Source organism: Schistocerca nitens, chromosome 10, assembly GCF_023898315.1.
Source record: "Schistocerca nitens isolate TAMUIC-IGC-003100 chromosome 10, iqSchNite1.1, whole genome shotgun sequence".
Taxonomy (NCBI): domain Eukaryota; kingdom Metazoa; phylum Arthropoda; class Insecta; order Orthoptera; family Acrididae; genus Schistocerca; species Schistocerca nitens.
Window position 1 is genome coordinate 110,722,658 of NC_064623.1, and position 26,371 is coordinate 110,749,028.

General features: G+C 39.5%; 1 protein-coding gene across 1 annotated transcript in view; it reads left to right on the plus strand.

Moving 5' to 3' along the window:
* The window catches only part of LOC126210459 (centrosomal protein of 164 kDa), a 644,242-nt gene extending 618,910 nt beyond the window's left edge, over window positions 1-25,332 (plus strand). Inside the window, exons 20-23 of the mRNA XM_049939692.1 lie at window positions 1,185-1,372; window positions 3,511-3,757; window positions 14,052-14,195; window positions 22,267-25,332. Of these exons, the coding sequence (XP_049795649.1) occupies window positions 1,185-1,372; window positions 3,511-3,757; window positions 14,052-14,195; window positions 22,267-22,547 (860 nt within the window). The 3' untranslated portion in view covers window positions 22,548-25,332. The remainder of the gene's footprint in view (window positions 1-1,184; window positions 1,373-3,510; window positions 3,758-14,051; window positions 14,196-22,266) is intronic.
* The last annotated feature ends 1,039 nt before the right edge of the window (window positions 25,333-26,371 follow it).

Consider the following 26,371-nt stretch of genomic DNA (forward strand, 5'->3'; position numbering starts at 1 on the left):
CATCCTCATCATTGGAAAATCTCTCTGTCCCCCCCCCCCCCCCCCTTTTTTTGCTCCTTCAGCTTTCCGAAAAAATGTTGACACAGCATTGCATTTGGTCCATACATTACCAGAATTTCATGGTTAATCTTTGTACAATTTAGCTGTTTTACCCGCAAGAGTCACATTGGTCCACATATTTCAGTTCTTGTTGTGCAATAGTCTCAGTAAGAACAACAAGGGTAACTTAACTTTCTGAAGTCCCTGCATACTAATACAAACATCTCATAATGCATGTGTAAAGTTTAATTTCAAAACTTGTTGTATTATGTATCTTGTTTGTTTTCCTCTATTATAATGTAAAATTAATTGATATAGTACTATCATGAATATCATTGAAAAACAATGACTTACCCTGTATCCTGGCATCTCTAATGCTGTTGGTATCAGTGGTACTCATAATAAATAAATAAAACAAAACAGATGTATAAATCTGTGAAGCTGTGCATACTGCACAGACACAAGCACATGTGGTCTTGGTGAACTACCTGTGAACAGTAATTACCTCAGTGTGTTGTGGTATCAGAGAAATCTGACACATTTGTGATTATTGGGACTGTTTTCCTGATTTTGTCTTGAAAAATTAATTTTGGTAAGACACAAAATAAATTCAGACATCTATTTTTAGGCACTAGAACATTTCCCACACTGTAGCAACCATTCTGAATCATACCCTTTTCTTTATTAATGTAATCACAATTCTACCACAAACCAAGAACTACTGCATTGCTTTTGGAACAACTAAAGTACTGCACAGTTACTGTACTGACTTTTCCACAGTTTGGATTTACAAAGAGAAAAGTTGGAGATGAGTAGACAAAATAACAACTACTTCTATGTCCCTACCTTCCAAAACAATTTGTTTTTCTAATTTGTATGTCCATGGGCCCTATAGCCATTGGTGCTGTCAGCGGCTGTGTCTCACTCCTCCTCAGTTTACATATTTAAATTACATATGTTGAGTAAGAATTCTATATTTTTACTGTAATTTATTGCAGCAATCATGTAATGAAATGAAATATAGCATTTCTACTAATCTAAACTTACATATTATTATTTTCAGTGAAACAGATACTTACCTATGTGTTCTCAAAGAACCTGATTTCTGGGTTACCAATATGTTACTCCTGTTTGCAAACTTATAGGGAAGTTTGGCAGCTCAGAGCTCGAGTTCTTCCGACACCGCATTCACTTAGAACGGGACTCGGTTCGTCGAGCTAAAGATTTTTTGCGGATGCAGCGAGACAGTTTCCAGGCTCGACAGAATGAGCTGAGGCAGAGGCAAGAAGGGAGAGGACCATCTGCGAGGTCTATGCTTGATCAGTTATATAAGGTACTGTTTATATTACAATATATATAAAATACCCAACTTTCACAAACATGCATTATTTATCATATCCAATTGCACATATACATGCATATTTAAACATTACCATTAATTTTAGCTTTTAAATTAAAGAAGATATTTATTGAAATTTTTCTTGTGGTCTTCAGTCCAAAGGCTGGTGTGATGCAGCTCTCCATGCTAGTCTATCCTGTGCAAGTCTTTTCATCTTTTCGGAGGTACCGCAGCCTACATCCAATTGAACCTGCATACCGCCGCTTCCTTCTACAACAAATCCCCCGCCCAACTTCCCTCCATTACCAAATTAACTATCCCTTGATGCATCAGGATCTGTCATATAAACTGATCTTTTAGTCAAGTTGTGCGACAAATTTATTTTCTTCCTGATTTAATTTCACACTTCTTCATTAGTTATCCAATGTACCCAGCTAATCTTCAGCATTCATCAGTACCACAACATTCAAAAGCATCTATTCTTTTTTGGCTGAACCATTTATTGTAGATGTTTCACTTTCATACCAGTCTACACTCCAGACAAATATGAGGAAGGAGGTGGGGAGGTGGAGGGGGGGGGGGGGGGGGAGGAGAGAGGTCCAATGAAAATTATGATTGAAAACTGGGACACAAATCCTGAAAGGTTTGTAGTTAGTTAGTTAGTTACAAGTTCCATAGATCATTTGAACAATTCTTTTATCGAAATGATATGAAGAGAGTCAGTTTATATGTATAAATTATTAGCAACATCAATGAACACATTATCATTTTATTCCTACTTGTGCAATGGCACTTAAAGACAAGCCCCCTTTTTTTAATTGGCTACCAGTTTTCAAATAGAAATTTGCCAGTGGAATAGAAGGAGTTGTCCAGGAGCAGTGACTTTAAATTAGATTTAAAACTTGTTCACAACCTGTCATACATTTTATGCTATTGGGCAAATGATCAAAAAATTTTATTGCTGCATATTATCTCCTCTCTGAGCCACTGACAGCTTTAACAATGGTTAATAAAGGTCATTTTTTCCTCTACAGTTGTAGGCACGTACATCACTGATCTTTTCAAATTGTGGTCGAAATTACGATGAAATTTCATTAACAAAAATATGTATTGTGACGGTGCAGTTAAAATGCATAGCTCCTAAAAGAGATAGTTACACGATGCCCGTGGGTGAACACCACATACTATTCTTGCTGCTTGCTTTTGTGCAATCAGTACTTCTTTTCTAAATGATGACTTACCCCAGAAAATTATTCTGTATGACATTATTGAGTGGAAAACTGCAAAATATGTCAGGAGGTTGATACATTTGTTTCTGAGATTAGCAGTTATGCAAAGAGGAAAAGTAGTTGACTTAATTGTTTGAGAAGCTCAGTAATGAGCTTCTTCCAGTTCCAATTTTACATCAATACATACATCCAGAAATTTGGAGCATTCTATCCTACTTACTGACTCCTGCTCATGTGCTACATCAATTGTTAGTATGACTCTGTTTGCTGTACAGAACTGAATGTAGTGCATTTTTTCAAAATTTTGGGAGAGTCAGTTTTCAGAGGGCCACTTAATAATTCTTTGAAAACTCTTCTGTTGTTTTCTCTCTAATGGGATTTATTATAACACCAGTATCACCTATCAAAACTAGCAATTTTGGTTGTTGAATTTTAAGTGGAAGGTCATTCACATATACAAGGAATAGGGCTGGTCCAAAAATTGAACACTGTGGGACCCCCTTCATGGTTTTTCTTTTCTTTTTTTACTTTTTTCTCCCATCCAGTCTCTAAAATTTATTACCTTTCCAAACCTTTCTTAACTATTCAGGGCAACCTTTTTCATTCGCATTCTGTTTGTCAAGTATGATTCAAACCAGTCATGTAAATGCATGAGTTCCATAAAACGAGTTTTTCTAAGAGAGTGTCATGATCTACACAATCAACGGCCTTGGAGGGATCACAAAAAATACCAACTTGAGATATATTATTATTTAAGGCTTGTACAATTTGATGAGAGAATGTATAAATAGCATTCTCAGCGGAGCAACCTTTGCGGAATCCGAACCGTGATATGCTAAGTAAATTGTTTCCACTTAAGTGTGCGACTACTCTTGAGGTAATGAGAGGGAATTGTACCGGCAGGAGGAGCGGGAGCTGACGGACATGGAGGTGAGCCTGCACCGCACCAAGAGCCTGCTGGGGGAGAAGATCATCCGGCTGCGCCACCTCGAGCAGTCCTTGCAGCGGGCCGGTGAGATTGCACCCGACGGCCAGGTGGACAACGCACATCCTATCTCCGGTGGGCCAGGAGGGACGACACTCAGTGACCTCTCATCTCACAGTGGGAGCTCTGGGTTCAGTAGCACAGAGCTTGCAACAGACACACAAGGTAATATAGAACAAGTAGCTCTTAGCCCCCCCCCCCCTCTCTCTCTCTCTCTCTCTCTCTCTCTCTCTCTCTCTCTCTCTCTCTCACTCTCACCCTAATTGTCATCCTCATTGTCACAATTAATTCTTATATCTCTGATTAAATGATCTTCATGCCAATTATTATCTCTCTTGTCCTTCGTTTTTTCCTCATTTTTATAACACACTGCAGCAACACTCCCTGGACATAAACAATGATGATGTAATACTTATTCCAATGTGTAAAACTTTTACTGGTTAACCATTACAACAAAGCACAAGGGGCATACCTTGACTGTTAACCTTGAGTATTTCAAGCACTATTGAATTTAGCAAAACAATGTTTTCAGTGAATGCTTGCACAATGCTTTTCACAATTCTTAATTACAGGCTTCTAGGGGTTGTAGAGAGAAATAGTAGATAAAGTTCTGATAAGGAACCCATGTCCATAAATGTACCATTTAGATATAAAATATGTGTGAAGAACAAACCACTTTCAAAGGTTCGGCTTCACAGTAGGGTACATCACGGTACGGATGCACAATGCAAGTATCGGATTGTCGTTGTTCTTCACATACTATTTCCATCTGACTACAACAATGTCTGTGAGAAACTGGTACATTTGCAACAAGGACGATTGACTGCAGTGCTCCATGGACACACTGCATGCTCAACTTTGAAAGGGAAGTCCTTTGTCAGAGAGAAGAGAAACCAATGACGAACATTTGAAACATTTCCTGTGCCATGGGCTCCTTTGGTACAAACAGGCACAACAGAAAGACTGCTAAGCAAGTAAGCTTTCAGCCAAAAGGCCTTCTTCTGAATTAGACAAAACACACACACACATGACAACTGTCTCTAGCTGCTGAATCCAGACTGTGAGCAGCAGCACATGATGAGAGGCAGTCTGGGTGGTGGGGGTAAGGAGGAGGCTGGGGCAGGGTGGGGGAGGGATAGCAGCATAGGGGTGGTGGACAGTAAAGGGCTGCTTGTGGAATGGGGTGGAGCTAGGCAGCTAAGTTCAGTTGGGATGTTAGACTGAGGGTGGGAGTGGGGATTGGTGGGGAGACGGGGGAGGGGAGCAGAAAAGGAGAGAAGTAAAAAAAAGATTGCGGGCTCGTTGCTGGAATAGCAGGTTGTGTAGTGCTGGAATGGGAACAGGGAAGCACTCCCACCTTCACAATTCAGAAAAACTCGTGTTGGTAGGAAAGATCCAGATGGCACAGGCTATAAAACAGTCATTGAAATAAAGAATGTCGTGTTGGACGGCATGTCCAGCAACTGGGTGGTCCAGCTGTTTCTTGGCCACAGTTCGTCAGTGGCCATTCATGTGGATAGACAGCTTGTTGGTTGTCACACCCACATAGTTGTTGCAGCTTAGCTTGTAGATCGCATAACTGGTTTCACAGGCAGCCCTGCCTTGTGATTGGACTGGAGTGGAAGGATGTATGAGACAGGCCTTGCATCTAGGTCTATTATGGGTATATGAGCCATGAGACAAGGGGTTGAGAGCAGGGGTTGTGTAAGGATGGGTGAGGATATTGTGTAGATTCAGTGGTTGGTGCAGAATACCATTGTGGGACGGGTGGGAAGGGTAGTGGGTAGGACATTCCTCATTTCAGGGCACACTGAGAGGTAATCAAAACCCTGGCACAGAAACTAATTCGGTTGCTCCAGTCCTGAATAGTACTGAGTCATGAGGCAAATGCTCCTCTGTGCCTGGATGATAGAATGTTGGGTGGTGGTGGTGGGGAAGGGGGGGGGGGGGGGAGTGACTGAGGACTGAACATCTCCACTATATGGTGTGTAGCAATCTATTAAGCAAAACGACCACCAGGATTGCTGGCACAGCACAGTTTCAGCTGCAGAGCAGCCTACCATAGATTCCTACTCATTGGAAAAACATTCAAATCATTTCCATTTTCAAGAAGGGTTGTCAAACAGATGCATGAAACTGTAGACATATTTCACTGATATTAGTGTGTTGTAGAATTTTGTAACACATGCTTGCATATTATGATCTTTCTGGAGACCAAAATCTTCTCTGTATGAATCAACACAAGTTTCTGAAAACAACAGTTGTATGAAACACAGCTTCCTCTGTTTGTCCACAAGACACAGAAAGCAGTACACACTGGTCACCAGGTCGATGCCACATTTCTTGACTACTGGAGAGCATTTGATTCCGTACCATGCTGTCACTTATTGAATGAAATATGAGCATTCAGAATATGAGGTGCTATCCAAAATTTTTGGGACTGATGCTCCCATCTGTAGAAAACCTTACCTTTGGACTAATGGTCACCATCACCCTCGAAGTAGTTCCCATCTGCACATACACACCGGTCCCATCACTTCTGCCACTGGTCAAACGTTTTCTGGAAGTCCTGTTCTTTGACGGTGTTTGTCACTGCCAGCGATGCTATTTGAATCCTCTCTAGAGTGTTGAACCAATGGCCTTTCAACTTGAGTTTGAGTTTTGGGAATAGTGCGAAGTTGCAAGGTGCCAAATCTGGTGAGTACGGTGGGTGGGGTACAACCGCCATGTAGTTTTTTGCCAAAAAGGTCCTGGTGAGCAAGGATGCAGCAGCCACTTCCTGTGATGCGAAAGTTCAGGCAGTCGTCGCTGCACATTTTAATGGCGCTGTCGAAAAACGTCACAGTAGTACGCGGAATTCACTGTATGGTTGGGTTGGACGAATTCTTTGTGCACAATTCCCTTGGTATCAAAGAAAATGATGGTCATGCTCTTCACCTGTCTGTCTTGCTTTTTTGGGTCTTGGAGAGCCCAGGCACTTCCACTGGGACGATTGTTGCTTTGTCTCTGGGTCATAACCACAAATCCAGCACTCGTTGCCAGTGATAACCTGTGACAAGAAGGCTGGATCATCAGATGCAGTCTGACGAAGGTCCGTGCACACTTCAACACGCTGTGCCTTCTGATTGGCAGTCAAGATCCTTGGCACAAATTTTGCAGCAACACAATGCATGCCCAATTCATCAGTCAACATTCATTGACATGTCTCATAACTAATACCCACTTCATCCGCAAGGTCTCGAATGGTCCAACGTCGATCCACATGAACCAATTGTTGAAGTTTGGCAACAATGTCTGGAGTTGTGCGGCTAATGGGCCTTCCAGTTTGAGCATCATCTTCTATGTCTGTATGGCGGGCCCTGAACTGAGCATGCCACTCAAACACACGCGTACGGCTTATGCTCTGTCCCCCATACACTTGTTGAATCATTGCATGAGTCTCTGTAGCACCTTTCCCGAGATTCGCACAGAATTTGATACACACGCGCTGTTCTGTTCGCGAATCCATCCTAAAATCACCACACACCAAAAAGTTCCCTCTGTAATAGACATAGATGCAAGACCTGTCCCACACATCCTCCCACCACCACCTACTCCAATCCGGTCACTAACATCACCTATTCTATCAAAGGCAGGGTTACCTGTGAAACCAGTCGTGAACTACAAGCTAAGTATTATGGAAATCACTGTGGACATGCAACATGTCCTCCCAGCTGAATGCCACTCCGCACACTGACTCATCAGAGATGCAGCTCTCTCCACCTAGTGGTGCAAAGATCTACTTTCCAGACGGCAGCACCAGTCCCAAAAATTTTGGATTCCACCTCATATGAGACAAACTTTGTGATTTGACTGAAGAGTTGCTGACAAATAGAGTGCAGCATAGCATTCTAAACAGAGAGAAGTCTTCATATGTGACCGTAACTTTGAGTGTATATCAAGGGACAGGTGTAGTGAAATGCAGGAAGATCTATGGAGATTTCTTAGTACGGAGACTGGCAGTTGACCAGAATTAGAGATCAATGGGCATACACTGGATGAGACTCCATTTGTGAAGTTCCTGGGTTCCAGGTGGATAATAAAGTGAGGTGGCACAAGCATAGTGGTAAATTAGTTATAAAGTTCAGTTCTGTTTGCATTGAGAGCTATGACTCTCTGTATTGAACTGCAGACTAAATTGTTAACATACTTTAGATACTTCCTCTCAGTTCTGTGCTACAGCATAATCTTCTGGGGCATTGCAGCTAAGATGGAAAAAGTGTTTATTCTGCACAAATGTGTGATAAGAATATTGTGTAAAGTTGATAACCCAACATCTTGCAGAAGTCTCTTCAGGGGCATAGGGTTCTTAGAGGGAGTAAGAACTCCATGACAGTTTTTGTGATTAATGAGTGTACTTAGGATGAACTCAGCAAGTCGCAACCTTAATACTAGAAATAGAAATCATTTGCATATGGACTGTGTACCTCTCTGTGGTTCTGAACATATTTTTATATTTTGCCATGAAAATTTTCTACAGGTTTCAGGTGGAAAGTAAAAAAGTACCTCACTAGCCACTCTTACCAATCAGACTCAACCAAAGAGCAATGTTGAACCCTGCCTAACTCAGTTCACTCCTCCATCCAACCGTGATCCACCCCAAGTGTCCCCAAATCACCCCCTATTAACTTTCCAGAATTTCTTAACTTCAAACCTTGCCTCACCATCATTACCAAATCCCTCAACATGCAAACTAACCTTACATCCACAGAAAGAACTGCAGTCCACCATCTAAAACTGATCCTGACCTTATAATTCTACCTGTGGACATAGGCTCCACCACTGTTGTTTTGAACGACACGGATTACCTGGCAGAAGGACTCCACCAGCTGTCAGGTGCCACCTACAAACCTTGCCACAGTGACTCCATTACAGAAATCCATCAGGCTCTCTAGTCACTACTCAAATCCTTAGGCCCTCTCAGAAACTCTTCCCGGAGTCCATCTCCCTGCTCACCCCTACCACTCCCCACACTCCTACCTTCTACATGCTTCCTAAAGCCCATAAACCTAACCACCCAGGACGCCCCATTGTGGCCTGTTACTGTGCCCCCACTGAGAGAATCTCTGCTCTCATAGACTAACACCTTCAACCTATTACCCAGAACCTACCCTCCTATATAAAAGATATCAACCACTTACTCCACCGATTCTCCACAGTTCCTGTCCCTTTACCACACGATGCCCTGCTCATCACTATTGATGCCACTTCCCTCTACACTACCATTCCTAATTCCTATGGCCTTACCACTATTGAACACTACCTTTCCCAATGCGTAACAGATTCCAAACCAACCTTCCTAGTCGCCATAACCAACTACATCCTCACCCACAATTACATCTCCTTTGAAGGCATTACCTACAAACAAATCCAGAGTATGGCTAAGGGCATCCACATGGCACCAACCTATGCCAACCTATTGATGGGCCATCAAGAGGAATCCTTCCTAAAAACCCTGAACCCTAAACCCCTCACCTGGTTCAGATTCATTGATGACATCTTCATGATCTGGATTGAGGGTGAGGACACCCTATCCACATTCCACCAGATCCTCAACAACTTCTCCCCCATTTGCTTCACCTGGTCCTACTCAACCCAACAAGCCACCTTCCTAAATATTGACCTCCATCTCAAAGATGGCTACTAACCATCATCAATACCTCCACTTTGACAGCTGCCATCCGTTCCATACCAAGAAGTCCCTTTCGTACAGCCTAGACACCATTGCGGTGATCAGTGGTCCCTCTCGAAATACTGAGAGTTTCGCTGAAGCCTTCACAGATCATAATTATTCTCCCAACCTCGGTACCATCCAGGACTGGAGAAACTGAATTACATTCTCTGCCAGCATTTTGACTACCTCTCGTTGTGCCCTGAAATGAGAAATGTCCTGCCCACTATCCTTCCCATTCCTCCCACAGTGATACTCCACCATCCACTGAAGCTACAAAATATATTCGTCCATCTTTACACAACCCCTGCTTCCAACCCCTTCTTCCAACCCCTTACCTCATGGCTCACACCTCTGTAATAGACATAGATGCAAGACCTGTCCTACACATCCTCCCACCACCACCTACTCCAATCCGGTCACTAACATCACCTATCCTATCAAAGGCAGGTCTACCTGTGAAACCAGTCATGTGAACTACAAGCTAAGCTGCAGTCACGGCGCTGCATTCTATGTGGGCATGACAACCAACAAGCTGTCTGTCTGCTTAAATGGCCATCGACAAACTGTGGCCAAGAAGCAAGTGGACCACCCTGTTGCTGAGCCTGCAGCCAAACATGACATCCTTCATTTCAATGACTGCTTCACAGCCTGTGCCATATGGATCCTTCCCACCAACACCAGTTTTTTCTGAATTGCACAGGTGGGAACTTTCCTTGCAATACATCCTATGTTCTCGTAACCCTCCTGGCCTCAACCTTTGTTAGTCATTGTCCTCACCCATTCAGCCCCATCCCTGTTTCCATTTCCCGCACTAAACAGCCGTCATTCCACCATCACGCTCAGTCTTTTTACTTCTCTCCTTTTCTGCCATTTCCCCCCCCCCCCCCACCTTCTGGCTAACCTGCAGCACTTCACTGTCCAACAAACCATATCCTACTACCCCTCCCCTTCCCTGCCCCAGCCTCCTCCTTACTACCACGCAGTTGCCACTCCCATCATACACTGATGCTGCTGCTCGCAGTGTGGTTTCAGTTGCCTGAGACTGCAGTTGTGCGTGTGTGTGTGTGTGTGTGTGTGTGTGTGTGTGTGTGGCAACTTCCCTTTTCAAAACATCTACCTTTCCTTTATTCTATTTGTAAAAGATGTATGGGAAGATATGGATTCATTACCATTCTCAACATTCTCTAATCTGATCCTCATGCTCATTACAAGAGGTAAAATTTGAAAAAGTAATATTAATCTCATTTTCTCTTGTAATGTGAGCTCTCAGAACAGCAACATCTTGCACCATTGGAGTTTTTTTCAAGGATTTCTGGGATGCTCTCATGCTGTTGAAATACAAGGGGCAGGTCTTCCAGTGTATTGCTAGCCTCCATGTGCTGCTTATGCCGCATTGGCCATCTATCAATACAACAGAAGCAAGCACGTTACAAGGGACTTTAAGTTTTACTTCACTGGTTTTATACAGTTGGTGTCTACTGGGTATTATAATGTATCCTATGTGGTGTTATCCAGCCTGGCTCCTTCAGTGGTCATGCTTTGTACATTTTTACAGGCATCTTTTGGGTGTACTCAATTTCATTATGACAAGTTACCATGTGGTTCAACTTTCCCAAAAACTGGGACTCCATAATTGCCCATCTACATTATGGAAATATATCCATTATAAACCTGAAGATGTCTGCTCCTGGTAGCCGAGTGGTCAGCGTGACAGACTGTCAATCCCAAAGGCCTGGGTTCGGTTCCCAGCTGGGTCGGAGATTTTTTCCACTCAGGGACTGAGTGTTGTGTTGTCCTAATCATCATCGTTTCATCCCCATCAACGCACAAGTTGCCGAAGTGGCATCAAATCAAAAGACTTGCACCCGGCAAACGGTTTACCCAATGGGAGCCCCTAGTCACATGACATTCCATTCCCTGAAGATGCATCTATACTGAGGTGAAACCGGTAGTTGCGAACAAAGTACCTTCATACAGCTATGTCGCTTTTGGAAACACATCATTCTAGACATTTTAATTGTTGTAATTTTTATGATAATTTTAATCATTATTGAGTGTTGTTACTGTTACTAATAATGTTTCTCAGCTGTGGCTGCCCTCCACAGAGAGTTGTTTGTTTTGAAAAACAAAACAGATGGGAAAAAAGTAAGCAAACTGTTTATTATTTGAAAAGTAATTGCCATAACTGTTAATACATTTATCCCATTGTGAGACAAGATGGTCAAGGCCATCATGGGAAAATATTTGCGGTCGCCTATGGAACTGTGATTCCATCCAGGTGACAATGCTGCCAAGGTTGTTTCAACTTCACTGCTGAAGTTTTACTGAGAAATCCTTAGATCTCCTCCATTAAGTGTCAGTCTCTCCCCATGTGATTTTCATATATTTGGAGCCTTAAAGAAAGACATTTGTGGCCATTTATTTGCTTTGGCTGAAGAGGTGGACACATGGGGACAGTCATGGTTCTGCATACAACCACAAATACTTTTCTGTGAAGCCATTGACTATCTTGTCTCACAATGGGGTACATGTATTAATAGTTATGTTGATTACATTGCAAATAATAAACAATTTACTTACTTTCTTTCCATCTGTTTCATTTTCATTTTACTGCTCTTATACATCCGTGGCAAATTGCACAACTATTCTTTTAATCTCCTCTCTCTCTCTCTCTCTCTGTGTGTGTGTGTGTGTGTGTGTGTGTGTGTGTGTGTGGCAAATTGCACAACTATTCTTTTAATCTCCTCTGTGTGTGTGTGTGTGTGTGTGTGTGTGTGTGTGTGTGTGTGTATGCGTGCGTGGGTGTGATACTTGACAATGGTTTTGTAAATGACCTTCATGTGTGAATTTCACTTCCCTGGGATTCTTGCAGTAAATCCGTCTGGCAGTTGCTCCACAAACAGACTCATGTTGATCAATTTTAAATTACTCCAGATACATACTTCTGGATATTTAACAGTTGTGTATAGTTACAGGAACTGATCATTAATTGTGTTGCCGAACATTACAGGGTCTATTCATCTATTGGAACCATTATGTTGCATTTACTTAGGTTGAAGGTCAGTTGCATGACTTTGCTTCAGATACTGATTTTCATTAAGAACCAATGCTCTGTTGAAAATAGCAAGTCTTCTACCCAGACACATAACTGTTTTGATAATTCACAATTACATATTTTGTCTACTGTAATGGTTCCTAACCTAGGGGCAATTACCCCGAGGGACGAAACGAAATTTTCTGAGGGGTAAAAACTAAACAATTTGATTCTGTGTTAGTCACAAAAATAAATGATTTTCAAAAGATCATTACTATTATCACAATTTTGTGAGATTGCAATACTGATTATATAAGTTTTCTCAGTTAGTAGCATTAGTATGGTGGAGGTCACAAGTTCCTCACATAGTCCATGCACTACACACATTTCTTGTGCTTTGTCCCATACATCACTGGTCATAAAAATGAGACATATGTGTAACAAATGCTAAATATCTCAACAAAATGTCTTCTCTGAGTTGTAGATTGTAGCTGTAGTAGTCCAGAAAGTGCTTCATTACTCCCTTTAAAACAGATAAATGAATTAAGTGACAGCATGGACACAACAGTAACTACATAAGGGCTGTTATAGTGCCACACGCAGTTTTATTATTAGTGTGATTAGCCACAAAGCACTGACAGCCTGAAGTCATCAAATTTCTGCCAGTTCAGAAGTTAGGAGTGCAGCAATGAAGTGATTTACGAACAGTAAGTATACAGCACACATCTGAACTTGTTTGGTTTTAAATGGGGTTGCAATGTGCAGGTCATGCAAGTGCCGCAATGAAGAGGAATAATGCAGGGGAAGCATGTTTTGTAACAAGTGTGTACCGTACCACAAATTCCTTTGTCATTCATTGTAAAACACACACACACACACACACACACACACACACACACACACACACACATGAAGAAACAAACTAATTAAATATCATCCATCTTTTACCATTTTAAAAAATAAAAGTGTTCTAAGAAAAGTCTTTCATTGTACAGGTGGCGAGGGGGAGGGAGGGGGTAGAGTGGGGGTACTAGCGAATGTCTGACTGCACTTAGGGGTAATGATCTAAGGACAGTCGGGAACCTGGCTTGCTAGGTGATGACATGGAACTGTATTGAAGGCTTTCAGGAAGTTGAGAATTATTGCATCAGTGCATCAGTCAAAAGCAAACAAGCATTTCTTACTACAGGTTAAAAAGGCAAACTCAGTGACATGCTACTCAGTTCTTCATGTTATTTTGAGATACTACTTCCTTAGAGGCTAAAAGGCAAATGAATGGAGATAAGAGCAGAAGCAGGTATCCTACAGTTATGAAATCACAACCCTTTAAAAGCCTTTCCAACACTTCCCCTTTCTATTATTTTATCTGTGGATTACTTCCCCTAAAAATGTTTCTGTTCAATGAAACTGATTTCAGTTTTTTGGAAACCTGTACCTCTTCTGCCTTCCAAACAGAATTTTATATTTTTAAATCTCATGAGACAGTTGACAATAATTGTTTGCTGTGCCTACCAATCTTGTAACAATTTTACCTTTCATGTAACAGAACCTGTTCAAGTATTACTGTAACCCGATATTTTGGTTTCTCAGTTTCTTGTTTATTTTGACACTTAATCTGCACTGTTCTTTAATGATATTCTGTTATCATATTGGCAGAGTGAAAGTATTTCCCCTGTAAAACATGCTTTCAGTGTGTCTGAATGCTCCTGCAGGTCAAGTTAATGACATGACTCGCAGAGGGGCCCACTATCAGGAGTCGACAGAGATCATTAAGAGCCTGGAGAACCTTAACACTGAGATTAGAGAGATATGGGATGTCCTCAACAAGCAGCAAAAGGATGGAAATATTGCATCAAGTCAGTATATACTATTTTCAGCAGCATTTAAAATGGTCTTTCTTTTATGTACGGCATATTAAAAATAAGGAGCTTTGAAACTAAATTGATAATACAATGCATGACCTTAAGCAGGCATGACTCTCATTTGCGTTCTGTAAGTAGATACTTGCCACAAAATACAATTAATTGAAAATAAATGAAAGAAAATGTTGATTAGAATGTTTAACATTTAATAGTTTGACAATAAAGTTCGTAATCGATGTCAGTAAAATAGCCACTGTAATGTAGCAACAGACTTTTTTGAAAGTGCTTGATGATATGCTTAAATTCTCTTACTACAAAATTAAGTCAGTCACTGAATACAGTCAACCAAAAATTAAATAGTAATACTATTGAAAAACAGAGACTAAATTCTTACTGTATCAATGATTTGGTGTTGTTCCCTTGACTTTTAGATTCTGGTACAATATTTCCATCAATAGGACTTTGTTATTATCATTACTATTATTGTCATCAACTTCTAATTGTGTAATAAATATACACATGTGCACTATTTATCTGGTAAGCTAGTGTGGAATATGAAGTACATCAAAAAGTTCATGAGCTGCAATTTTAAATTATTGAGGTAATTAAGTTTGGATGCACTTGCAGAAAGTGAGCTTCATGTTCTCACCTTCCCAAAAATTTCTTCTCTGTGGCTCCTGATGCATTTTTAGTTAAATGGGTTTGAATATACAAATGTGCAATAAGTAGCCTTTTTATTGATACTTGAACACTTTAGTTCATCAAATATCATAATAATAAATACTACAGTAAGTAACTGGGCTAAAATATGTCAAAAAGTGGAAATTATTCTACCCTGATCACAAAAAGAGAGAGACATATGGAGCAAGTATGTAAGTGTACAGAGAGAGGCAGAGAGAGAGAGTATGGAGAAAATAGGAGGAATAGATAGTAAGAAACATATCATTTTGAGAAATCTAAATGCAAACACTAACATGCACAGCCATAAGTGATGCCAACTGCTCTCACTTTATTAGGCAAGACTGCAAAAGAATTAAATTGGTTCATAACTGCCTTAAACCACTTCATGATATAATTCGTATTTCCAGTACTGAGTTAACATGTTATTGGCATGGAATTACTTGTGCGATATTATCAAAAAAGCTGTCCATGATCTTGTTCAAGGGACATTACATGATATAATTGTGGAAACAATGAGAACAAGGCATGTTGTCCTAATTTAATACAGTTTCCTTAAGTATTGCAGCACTTAACTAGGAGCATATATTTTCTAATAATATATGAACAATTGTGATGTGATCTGATTATTAAAGCGACAGTCACTTCTGAAGACACACAAGAGTAGAAGGCAGATTTTCTCAGAGAAACTATGTATAAGCCTTGTTCCAATCTTCAGACTGGGGAGCAAAGTCAAAGGCTATATACAGGAGGCTTTGTTTACATTGGAGCTGTAACAGCTCTATACAGGGCCAATTTAAGGCCTAACTGACACAAGCCACAATTCGTGGTGCCTAGATCGGGGAGGTGGCAGAAGTGTCACAGCTGCATGATTTCTATACAGGACATACCACAATTAGTGGTGGGTGCTTGGAGTACCAAGCTGAGAGGGGCACACAAGTGCAAGACTCATATGAAGTGTGTGTAACAATTAGTAGTAAAATCTGATAAAGATGAAAGTGTACAAAGGAAAAGAGGCACGTGGAGGAGGGGGGCGGGATGCATCAAATGACAAGTCAACTGTGTGGAAAAATGTTCTCGAACCGGATCTGGCTTTATATATAATTATATTGGATGGCATTAAACAGTCAGGATGCTTTTTGTTCATCGAATAGTGTGACAGAGTTTTAAAGAGGGTGTGAGAACACTGAGTCATCTACACGTAGTGCACTTCAAATTAATAACAACAGTCAGACCCTAAGAAATATTCACTTATTATATTCTGTAGATTTCATAATGAAAGAACACATTTAGAAATTCAGAAAAACTTCTGACTGGTTTGGTGTAGCTCGACATGAATTCCTGTCTTGTACCAATCTCTTCATCTCTGAGTAACACTTGAGCCCTACTAATATTTTGCTCTATATTCCAGTCTCTTTCTTCCATTACAGTTTCTGCTGTCTACTGCTCCTGATGTCTTACCCCATGTCCTGTCATCTTATCCCTGTTCCTACTCAGTGCTCTATATATATACCTTTCCATATGATTCGCATAGAACCAACCCGTTAAATATCTTACCAGTTCAGCCAATTTTCAACTTTTTGTTGTAACACCACATTCCAAACACTTCAGTTCTCTTCTTTTCCAGTTTTCTCACAGTCTACAATACACTTCAAGATGATGATATGCTGCAGATGTACATTCTTGTACATTTATTTATTGAATTGATGCCTGGTTTTGGTACTACTAGACTTCTTTTAGTGAGAAATGCTCTCATTGTGTGTGCTAGTCTGTTTCTCATATTCTTGCATCAAAGTAGCAGAATTTTTTCACTTCTTTAAGCATTATAAATTAAAGTCACTTCAACATTTTACTGTCTGTGCATGAAGGTTAATCTCAGGAACAGCTGTAAGGATTTTGATACGGTTTTCATTAACAGACTGATTCACATGGAAGCTTTGTGTACATTATCTATTAGCGCCATGGCAGATGATTTGTCTGAATGTGGATACTTACTATTACCAGAGTAAAGCTGGGGCAAGATACTAGTTGAAACTTCCTGACAGATTAAAACTGTGTGCCGGATCGAGACTCGAACTCGGGACCTTTGCCTTTCGCGGGCGAAAGGCAAAGGTCCCAAGTTCGAGTCTCGGTCCGGCACACAGTTTTAATCTGCCAGGAAGTTTCATATCAGCGCACACTCCACTGCAGAGTGAAAATCTCATTCTGGAAGATACTAGTTGTTCAGCACATGGTACCCTTCCCAGATTTTGTGCTAAGTATGTCACTAACCTCTTTTACTCCTTAAAATTTTTGTCTTTGTTTGATACATTCTCAGTCTATATTCTGGGACCGGTAAACTATTAGTCTCATTTTGAAGAGTCCTGTAATTCTTCCTCACTTTTTCTGAGGATATCAAACAATATTAAATAGGAAAGACTTTCCTAATTTTCTGCAAAATTATATTTGGTCACGAACCAGCTTTCAGCTTTTTAGGCCGTCATTAGGTGGCAAATGACTACCACAAACACAGATAAAATGACATACGATTTACACACATATTATTTATATGGAAGATATGAAAGACATATAAATGATGACAAGTAGATCATTTACAAAGGAAGCATTACATTTAAATGTCACACAGAAACAGTTACATTTAACAAAAACATCAATAAATAAATAAAGTTTTTTATGCAGAGCTATGTTCCAACAATAAATGAAAACTGAAGCAGAAGTTACAATTTTAGTCAAATATTTGTGTAACTAAAAATTAATTCAACAAATTGGAAAAATTAAATTGAGATTTCCATTTGGTACTATGTTACCATTCTGTGTCATATGTTTATTAATTTCCTGTATTTCCAATAGGGTCATCTTTCTGCTTTTCTTAGCAGGTTGTAAGACCTCACACTCTACATTGTGAAGTGGTTTTCTGTTAACATATGTTCAATAAAGCTGAATCTTAACCTCCAGCTTCTCGCATGTTCAGATATTCTAATTACCACAGCTCTGCCTCACTGACCAACATATACTTTACCACAGTGCTTGCATGTTATTTTATACACACCACTCTGTGCCAAAGTTTGCAGTTTGCCTTTAATATTGCATACATATTTTGATATGTTATCAGTATTATATGCAGCCTTCCCCTATGAACCATAGACCTTGCCGTTGGTGGGAAGGCTTGCGTGCCTCAGTGATAGAGACAGCCGTATCATAGGTGCAACCACCATGGAGGGGTATCTGCCGAGAGGCCAGACAAACATATTGTTGCTGAAGAGGGGCAGCAGCCTTTTCAGTAGTTGCAGGGGCAACAGTCTGTACGATTGACTGATCTGGCCTTGTAACACTAACCAAAACAGGCTTACTGTGCTGGAACTACAAACATCTGAAAGCAAGGGGAAACTACAGCCATAATTTTTCCCAAGGGCATGCACCTTTACTGTATGCTTAAATGATCCTCTTGGGTAAAATATTCCCAAGGTAAAATAGTCCCCCATTCGGATCTCCGGGTGAGGACTACTCAGGAGGATGTCGTGATCAGGAGAAAGAAAACTGATGTTCTATGTATCGGAGCATGGAATGTCAAATCCCTTAATCGGGCAGGTAGGTTAGAAAATTTAAAAAGGGAAATGGGTAGGCTAAAGTTAGATATAGTGGGAATTAGTGAAGTTCAGTGGCAGGAGGAACAAGACATCTGGTCAGGTGAATACAGGGCTATAAATAAAAAATCAAATAGGGGTAATGCAGGAGTAGGTTTAATAATGAATATAAAAAATAGGAGTGTGGGTAAGCTACTACAAACAGCATAGTGAACGCATTATTGTGGCCAAGATAGACACGAAGCCCACACCTACCACAGTAGTACAAGTTTATATGCCAAGTAGCTCCGCAGATGACAAAGAGATTGATGAAATGTAAGATGAGATAAAAGAAATTATTCAGATAGTGAAGGGAGACGAAAATTTAATAGTCATGGGTGACTGGAATTCTATAGTAGGAAAAGGAAGAAAAGAAAACGTAGTAGGTGAATATAGAATGGGGGTAAGAAATGAAAGAGGAGGCCACCTGGTAGGATTTTGCACAGAGCAAAACTTAATCATAGCTAATACTTGGTTCAAGAATCATGAAAGAAGGTTGTATACATGGAAGAGGCCTGGAGATACTTGAAGGTTTCAGATAGATTATATAATGGTAAGACAGAGATTTAGGAACCAGGTTTTAAATTGTAAGACATTTCCAGTGGCAGATGTGGACTCTCACCACACTCTATTGGTTATGAACTGTAGATTAAAACTGAAGAAATGGCAAAAAGGTGGGAATTTAAGGAGTTGAGACCTGGATAAATTGACAGAACCAGAGGTTGTAGAGAATTTCAGGGAGAGCATTAGGGAATGATTGACAGGAATGGGAAAAGAAATACAGTAGAAGAGGAATGGGTAGCTTTGAGGGATGAAATAATGAAGGCAGCAGAGGATCAAGAAGGTAAAAAGACGAGGGCTAGTAGAAATCCTTGGGTAACAGAAGATATATTGAATTTAAGGAGAAAATGTAAAAATGCAGTAAATGAAGCTGGCAAAAAGGAATACAAATGTCTCAAAAATGAGATCAACAGGAAGTGCAAAATGGCTAAGCACGGATGGCTAGAGGACAGATGTAAGGATGTAGAGGCATATCTCACTAGGGGCAAGATAGATACTGCCTACAGGAAAATTAAAGAGACCTTTGGAGAAAAGAGAACCACTTGAATGAATATCAAGAGCTCAGATGGAAACCCAGTTCTAAGCAAAGAAGGGAAAGCAGAAAGGTGGAAGGAGTATATGGAGGGTCTATACAAGGGTGATGTACTTGAGGACAATATTATGGAACAGCATTTAGATGAAGATGAAATGGGAGATATGGTACTCCGTGAAGAGTTTGACAGAGCACTGAAAGACCTAAGTTGAAACAAGGCCCTGGGAGTAGATAACATTCCATTAGAACCACTGGCAGCCTTGTGAGAGCCAGCCCTGACAAAACCTGGTGAGTAAGGTGTATGAGACAGGTGAAACACCCTCAGACTTCAAGAAGAATATAATAATTCTAATCCCAAAGAAAGCAGGTGTTGACAGATGTGGAAACTACCGAACTATCAGTTTAATAAGTTAGGGCTGCAAAATAATAACGCAAATTCTTTACAGACAAATGAAAACTGGTAGAAGCCGACCTCAGGGAAGATCAGTTTGGATTCTGTAGAAATGTTGGAACACGTGAAGCAATACTGACCTTACGACTTATCTTAGAAGAGAGATTAAGGAAAGGCAAACCTATGTTTCTAGCATTTGTAGAATTAGAGTAAGCTTTTGACATTGTTGAGTGGAATACTCTCTTTCAAATTCTGAAGGTGGCAGGGATAAAATACAGGGAGTGAGAGACTATTCACAATTTGTACGGAAACCAGATGGCAGTTATAAGAGTTGTGGGACATGAAAGGGAAGCAGTGGTTGGGGGAGGGAGTGAGACAGGGTTGTATAGCATATCCCCGATGTTATTCAATCTGTATATTGAGCAAGCAGTAAAGGACACAAAAGAAAAATTCGGTGTAGGAATTAAAATCCATGGAGAAGAAATAAAAACTCTGAGGTTCACCGATGACATTTTATTCTATTAGAGACAGCAAAGGATCTGGAAGAACAGTTGAATAGAATGGACAGTGTCTTGAAAGGAGGATATAAGATGAACATCAACAAAAGCAAAATGAGGATAATGGAATGTAGTCGAATTAAGTCAGGTGATGCTGAGGGAATTAGATTAGGAAATGAGATAATTAAAGTAGTATATGAGTTTTGCTATTTGGGGAGCAAAATAACTGATGATGGTCCAAGTGGAGAGGATATAAATGTAGACTGGCAATGGCAAGAAAAGCATTTCTGAAGAAGAGAAATTTGTTAACATCGAGTATAGATTTAAGTGTCAGGATGTCGTTTCTGAAAATATTTGTATGGAGTGTAGCCATGTATGGAAGAGAAACATGGATGATAAATAGTTCAGGCATGAAGAGAATAGAAGCTTTCAAACTGTGGTGCTACAGAAGAATGCTAAAGATTAGACAGGTAGATCACACAACTAATGAGGAGGTATTGAATAGAATTGGGGAGAAGAGAAATTTATGGCACAACTTGACTAGAAGAAGGGATCGGTTGGTAGGACATATTCTGAGGCACCGAGGGATCACCAATTTAGTATTGGAGGGCAGTGTGGAGGGTAAAAACCGTGCAGGGAGACCAAGAGATGAGTACAATAGGCGGATTCAGAAGGATGTAGGTTGCAGTAGGTACTGGGAGATGAAGAAGCTTGCACAGGATATAGTAGCATGGAGAGCTGCATCAAACCAGTCTCTGGACTTAAGACCACAACAACAATAACATTATATGCAGGTCTAGTTGTGAGACTACTCTTAGCAGAGTTGCCAACATATGGAATGGTACACCAATTTTTATTATGGAATGGTTACTGTTGGATAGCATACAGAAGTGGTGTAACTTAGGCATTTTCTTTTTTATATGTTTTATTATCAATCAGGGCAGAGCTATTGACATTTCTGGAAGCAAAAAGTTTGATAGTCTGTTGTTCTGTTTGAAAGGTAGATACAGATAACGGAACTGATACAACATACTGCATTATCAAATGGAAAGCTGCAAATTTGACTGTGTGGATGTCGGGAGCTTGCAGTGATTAACATATTTGTAGTTGTGGTTTTTCTGTAAATGTTAAATAAGTGTCTTCTTGTGCTGATGCCTGTATTAAGGTCCAATCAGCAAATCCAGTTCAGTATTATATCCTTTCACCCTGAATTTTAATCCCACTGTTGAACCTTCCTTTTCTTTCCTTAATCACTTTTTTGATAAACAGTAGAGGAGAAAGAGTACAGCCTTGTCTTACAGCCTTTTTAATCTGAGCTCTCCTCACTGTCTTCTATTTTAATTTATGCATCTTGGCTCTTGTGCATTTTGTGTACTATTTGTCTCACTCTATAGTGTATACATATTGTTATGAGGATTTTAAACATCTCACAACCACTTTATTTCATCTGATGTTTTCTCTAGGCTGGCAAATCCTATATAAAGTGTTTTCATTTTTCTTAAATCTCTCCTCCATTATCAAGTGTAATATCAAAACTGACTCTTCTTATCTAAAGCCAAACTGATTCCCATCTAACAGTTCCTCAGTCTTCTTTCCCATTCCTCCACGTACTATTTCAATCAGCAAATTGGATACACGGACTGCCAAGATGACTGTGCAACAGTTCTCTCATTTATTGGCCCTCACTATTTGAGTTAAGGTATACAGCATTAATGTTCAAGCTATTGACAGTTGCTGGCACAGTCCACTCAGATTTTATACCCAGGTCAATTTGTATGTGCAGACAGCCTGCCGCCTCCACCACCCTTGGCGTACACGTGGGTGCCTCCCGTTACGGTGCCGGTGGCAGTTCCCGCGTACCACCACCCACCACCACCAGCTCAGCTTCGGCGCTACGGAGGAGTACCCGACACCACCCCCACTCAGTCGGGCCTCGACCGTTCGCTCGTGGAGCGGACGCGCAGCCTGAGGGACTGGTTGCGGCAGGCTCGACTCGACGGAAATGCGGCACGGGGCGTGTCTCCGGGGCCCGGCCAGACCCGTGTCACGACTGCTGCTATCTGAGCTACTCAGCTCAGCTACCTCGTTCCCTGTCAAGTGGCAACACATTCTTAAGCACAACTGTACAGTTTGCTGCTCTCCGCATACTGCAATATTTCCAATTTAAAATCATCTTATGTTCAGAGATAGGAAGTAACTCTTACTGCAGCCATATTCAAACCAATTTAGTTGTATGCTTGTGAGCAGTAGACAACTGTTCCACCCGCCACCCCTTCCCTGTCAATTTGCTCGAGAGCTCGTGTTTCGTTGTAACTTTTACAAAAATGATATTCTCTCTGCAAAAAATGGCCACACTTGGGAGTATAGTATTACTGCCTACTGTTTTCACCCTACTCATCTAGACAAACACTCATGTACTATCAGTGGTATATTGAGAGTTTTTTTCTGAATGTAGCACAAACAATATTGAATGCAAGACATTATTAGCAAATATTATGTTTGTGTCACACAAAATTAAACGTGTATCAGTTGTTGAACAGTGTCAAAAAGTTAAAGAGTTTTATAAGATCATCAAGTTAACAAATGATATGTAACATTTGTAACCTGCTTCTTCTGAGACACATTCCCTATTCCCATGAAAACACAGTATTCTCATTTATTCAAACTTTGCATATGCAAGAGTATCAAAAAACACTGATGTTCTGGACTTCTACAAGTGAACAAAATGAAGTGAAACCTTTCACAGAAAGGTGTTTCTGTTAATGCAGGAAATACCAGAACAATGGGTCATGTTTCCATATGAAACATTTTACAGGGTTCTGTTCAGTTTTCATGTCAGAATATATTTGGTGTTAATATCAATGTCATTCAGTCCACAAACTGTTACTGAAAAGTACAACAAGATGAGAAAGGCAATATTTAGTAAACTTACAGGATGGAGATTTAATTATTCAAAATATGGCTCCCATTACAAAAACTCTCAACATCTGCTATTTCAGGTAGTTTGACCTGAGTTATGCTCTTCCCAGCTAAGCAGTGTATAATCTCTTAAATTCTATGGTGCTAGAAATCCTTCATTCTTAAGCTTCACATATTCTCTCTCTGAACATAACTGAAATGTTTTGATGGTTCCTAAATATAATAAGCTGTTTGAAGCACCAGCTTTGTAGCAGCTAAACCGAAATTGTTTTTCTCAAGCTCTTTGGGGAACAGGGGTTTCAGGACTGCTGTGCAAAGGTCTGCTCAATTTCGGTTTCTACTGAATGACAAGCTATTTTTTACAACTTGCTAGCTTTCAATAGGAGCATCATAGCAGGAAGTTATAAGGAAAGAAAACATAACAAGCCTGGAAAATGTATCGCGTTTTTGAAAAATATAAACAGCACATTTTTTGTGAACTGAGAACATCTGAAAAGACTGCCTGTACCATTTTAGTCTCCTTACATGTAATAAAACAGAAAACTTTGTCATAAAGAAGGAAAAATTTTGGTAATGATGTTGATCTTTGCTTTGTAATACAGTCTGCAGTGATGTTACAGGGTAAGTGTTGAATGTACATGAAATGTTACTCATTTAAATGTCGTTGCATGACATACATGACTACATTTATGTTTATATTTGAACTGAATGTGGTTTTAATATTTAATAATGTAGCATTACAGTTCTCTTGTGGTACCACTAATTTTATTTCAGCAATACTAAAAGTTACATGTGTGTTTTCCCAAAGCATTAGATTAATTTACCTATTCTTGCATGGAAAACTATTGTTACTATAGCTTAATGTTTATCATCAAATAGTTCCTCAAGTAATCTTCCTCAAGCAACAAGAAAGATTTTTGCTTGATTCTAGTGTCTGGCATTATTTCCCGTCCAAACTTTTTATATCTCAAAAAATGCAAAGAAAAAAATGTTATTTTAATGTGTGCGTAAAGCACTGATAGAGCGAAAAAATAAATAAAATTCCCAAATCCTTACCCCTGCAAAAAGAAAATAAGCTGCAGGTATAGTAATGTTTAAAAGTTCCCATCTGCATGTGCAATTTCCTTAGTTCTCCAATATTAATTGAAATATGTCAGTTTACTTACAAATAAGACTATAAAAACTTGCTGTACACCAGTGCTTCCTATATCTCTATAAATCACAATCTCACATCAAAAGACTAACATCGAACAAAGCTACTTGCTAGAGAAATGCATGTAAAACTAATGCTGTCTTTTGTAGAAGACAAACAAAAGTGCTGCAGCTTAGAATCAGATGGAAAAAATAACCACTTAAAACTATTTTTTCTCTCTCTTCAGTGAATTACTGTGCATTCTTCCTTTTTTAAAAAAGTAGGAAAGGTAAGTCAATATATGCAGTCGTCCGATATATATTTTACTATAGATTTAGTAAATTAAATGTATACACATTTCAGTGTATGCAGATGACTGATTATGTAAGTGGATATGAGCTGTGACAAGAAGTACAACTTGGTGAAAGAATCTGGTCTAATGGTGTGCCATAAAATATAAAGTTTATGATCTCAAGGATAAAATGATTTAAATAAATAAAAAAATATATTCTCTAAAGTCAGCATGTATTGCTGAATAATCAAAGCAACTGTGATTTCTGCATTAGCAATATGGCTGGCATTGTTTGCCATTCAGATTCCCTATTTTTCCTAAGTTTCTCAAGCCTAAGAGTATGAATTGCAGACTTTTGTATTATTGATAAACAATTACTATTTAAGTTGCACAATCTGCAAAAGCTAGCAAAATTATCATGAAGTGTATTAATTTTTTAAACAATGTTAATATATTCATTCATTCTAACAGTTTATCTCTGTGTATACAATTGTTGAAATGTTTAACTGTACGGGAGTTTGGTTTTTGTTAATTGCCAAAGAATGTGTTCTTAACATATAATTATCAGTTGATTTTGAATGATTCTGCATTTAATTCGTGTAGTTATAATGCTATATGATTGAAAATAAAGAATAAAACTTGTGATGTTGCAACTGTTATTTATGTGAGAGAGAATCAAATACAACCTCAGTTCCAAATTTGAATATTCTTATTATAATTTTTTATATATAGCCAAAAGAAATTCTATTTTCCAAGCAGAAGCTGAGACAGGTTCTCACACTCACAAACAATACTACTTTTCAGAACCACACACAAGAATGGTTAGATTTTAACGTCGCACCGACATCATAACAGGTGTATTACATGCTCAAGCTGGACAAGGACAAGGAAAATAATTCCCCATTATCTTTTTTACATAAGCATCACAACACTTGCCTAACATGACATTAATTCATTTTCTGTTGCCACTGATTACAGGCTGTCTCCACATAAAAAAATAAGCAACAAGAATAAGAACTGTAGTTTCTTTAAACCACACACACGAATTCTGAGTAAAATGATTGTATTAGGTATTAGTGTAAGCTGTAAGATATAAATACACGCTTTAGAACAGCCTTGGACTTTAAACTTATCCAGAATGGGTACAGTTAACCAAGATGCAACAAGCCAAATTGTGAAAATATTTTTGTTGGACATAAAGGAGAGCTTAAAAATAATTAGAACATTGTTGTTGACTGATACTTGTATCTGAGTTTTCATTTATCTCCTGTATTTCCTTTACCGTGTCACAGTTCAGGTGCAAAGATGCCCTAGATAGCTTAGTAGACTAATCTGGGTATGAAACATGCAGCCACATAGATTACACATAATAGATGGCAGAGGGTGCAACTGGAGCTGACAAAGTTTGTATTTCTGATGTTTTTCATTTTCCAGTTTCTCACATATCTCTTCAAAATGTAAAACAGCTGCTGAAGTAGTTGCATGACAGAAATTATGATCTCCTGCTGTGACACACCAATTACAGGGTCAATGTTTATGTGGTTT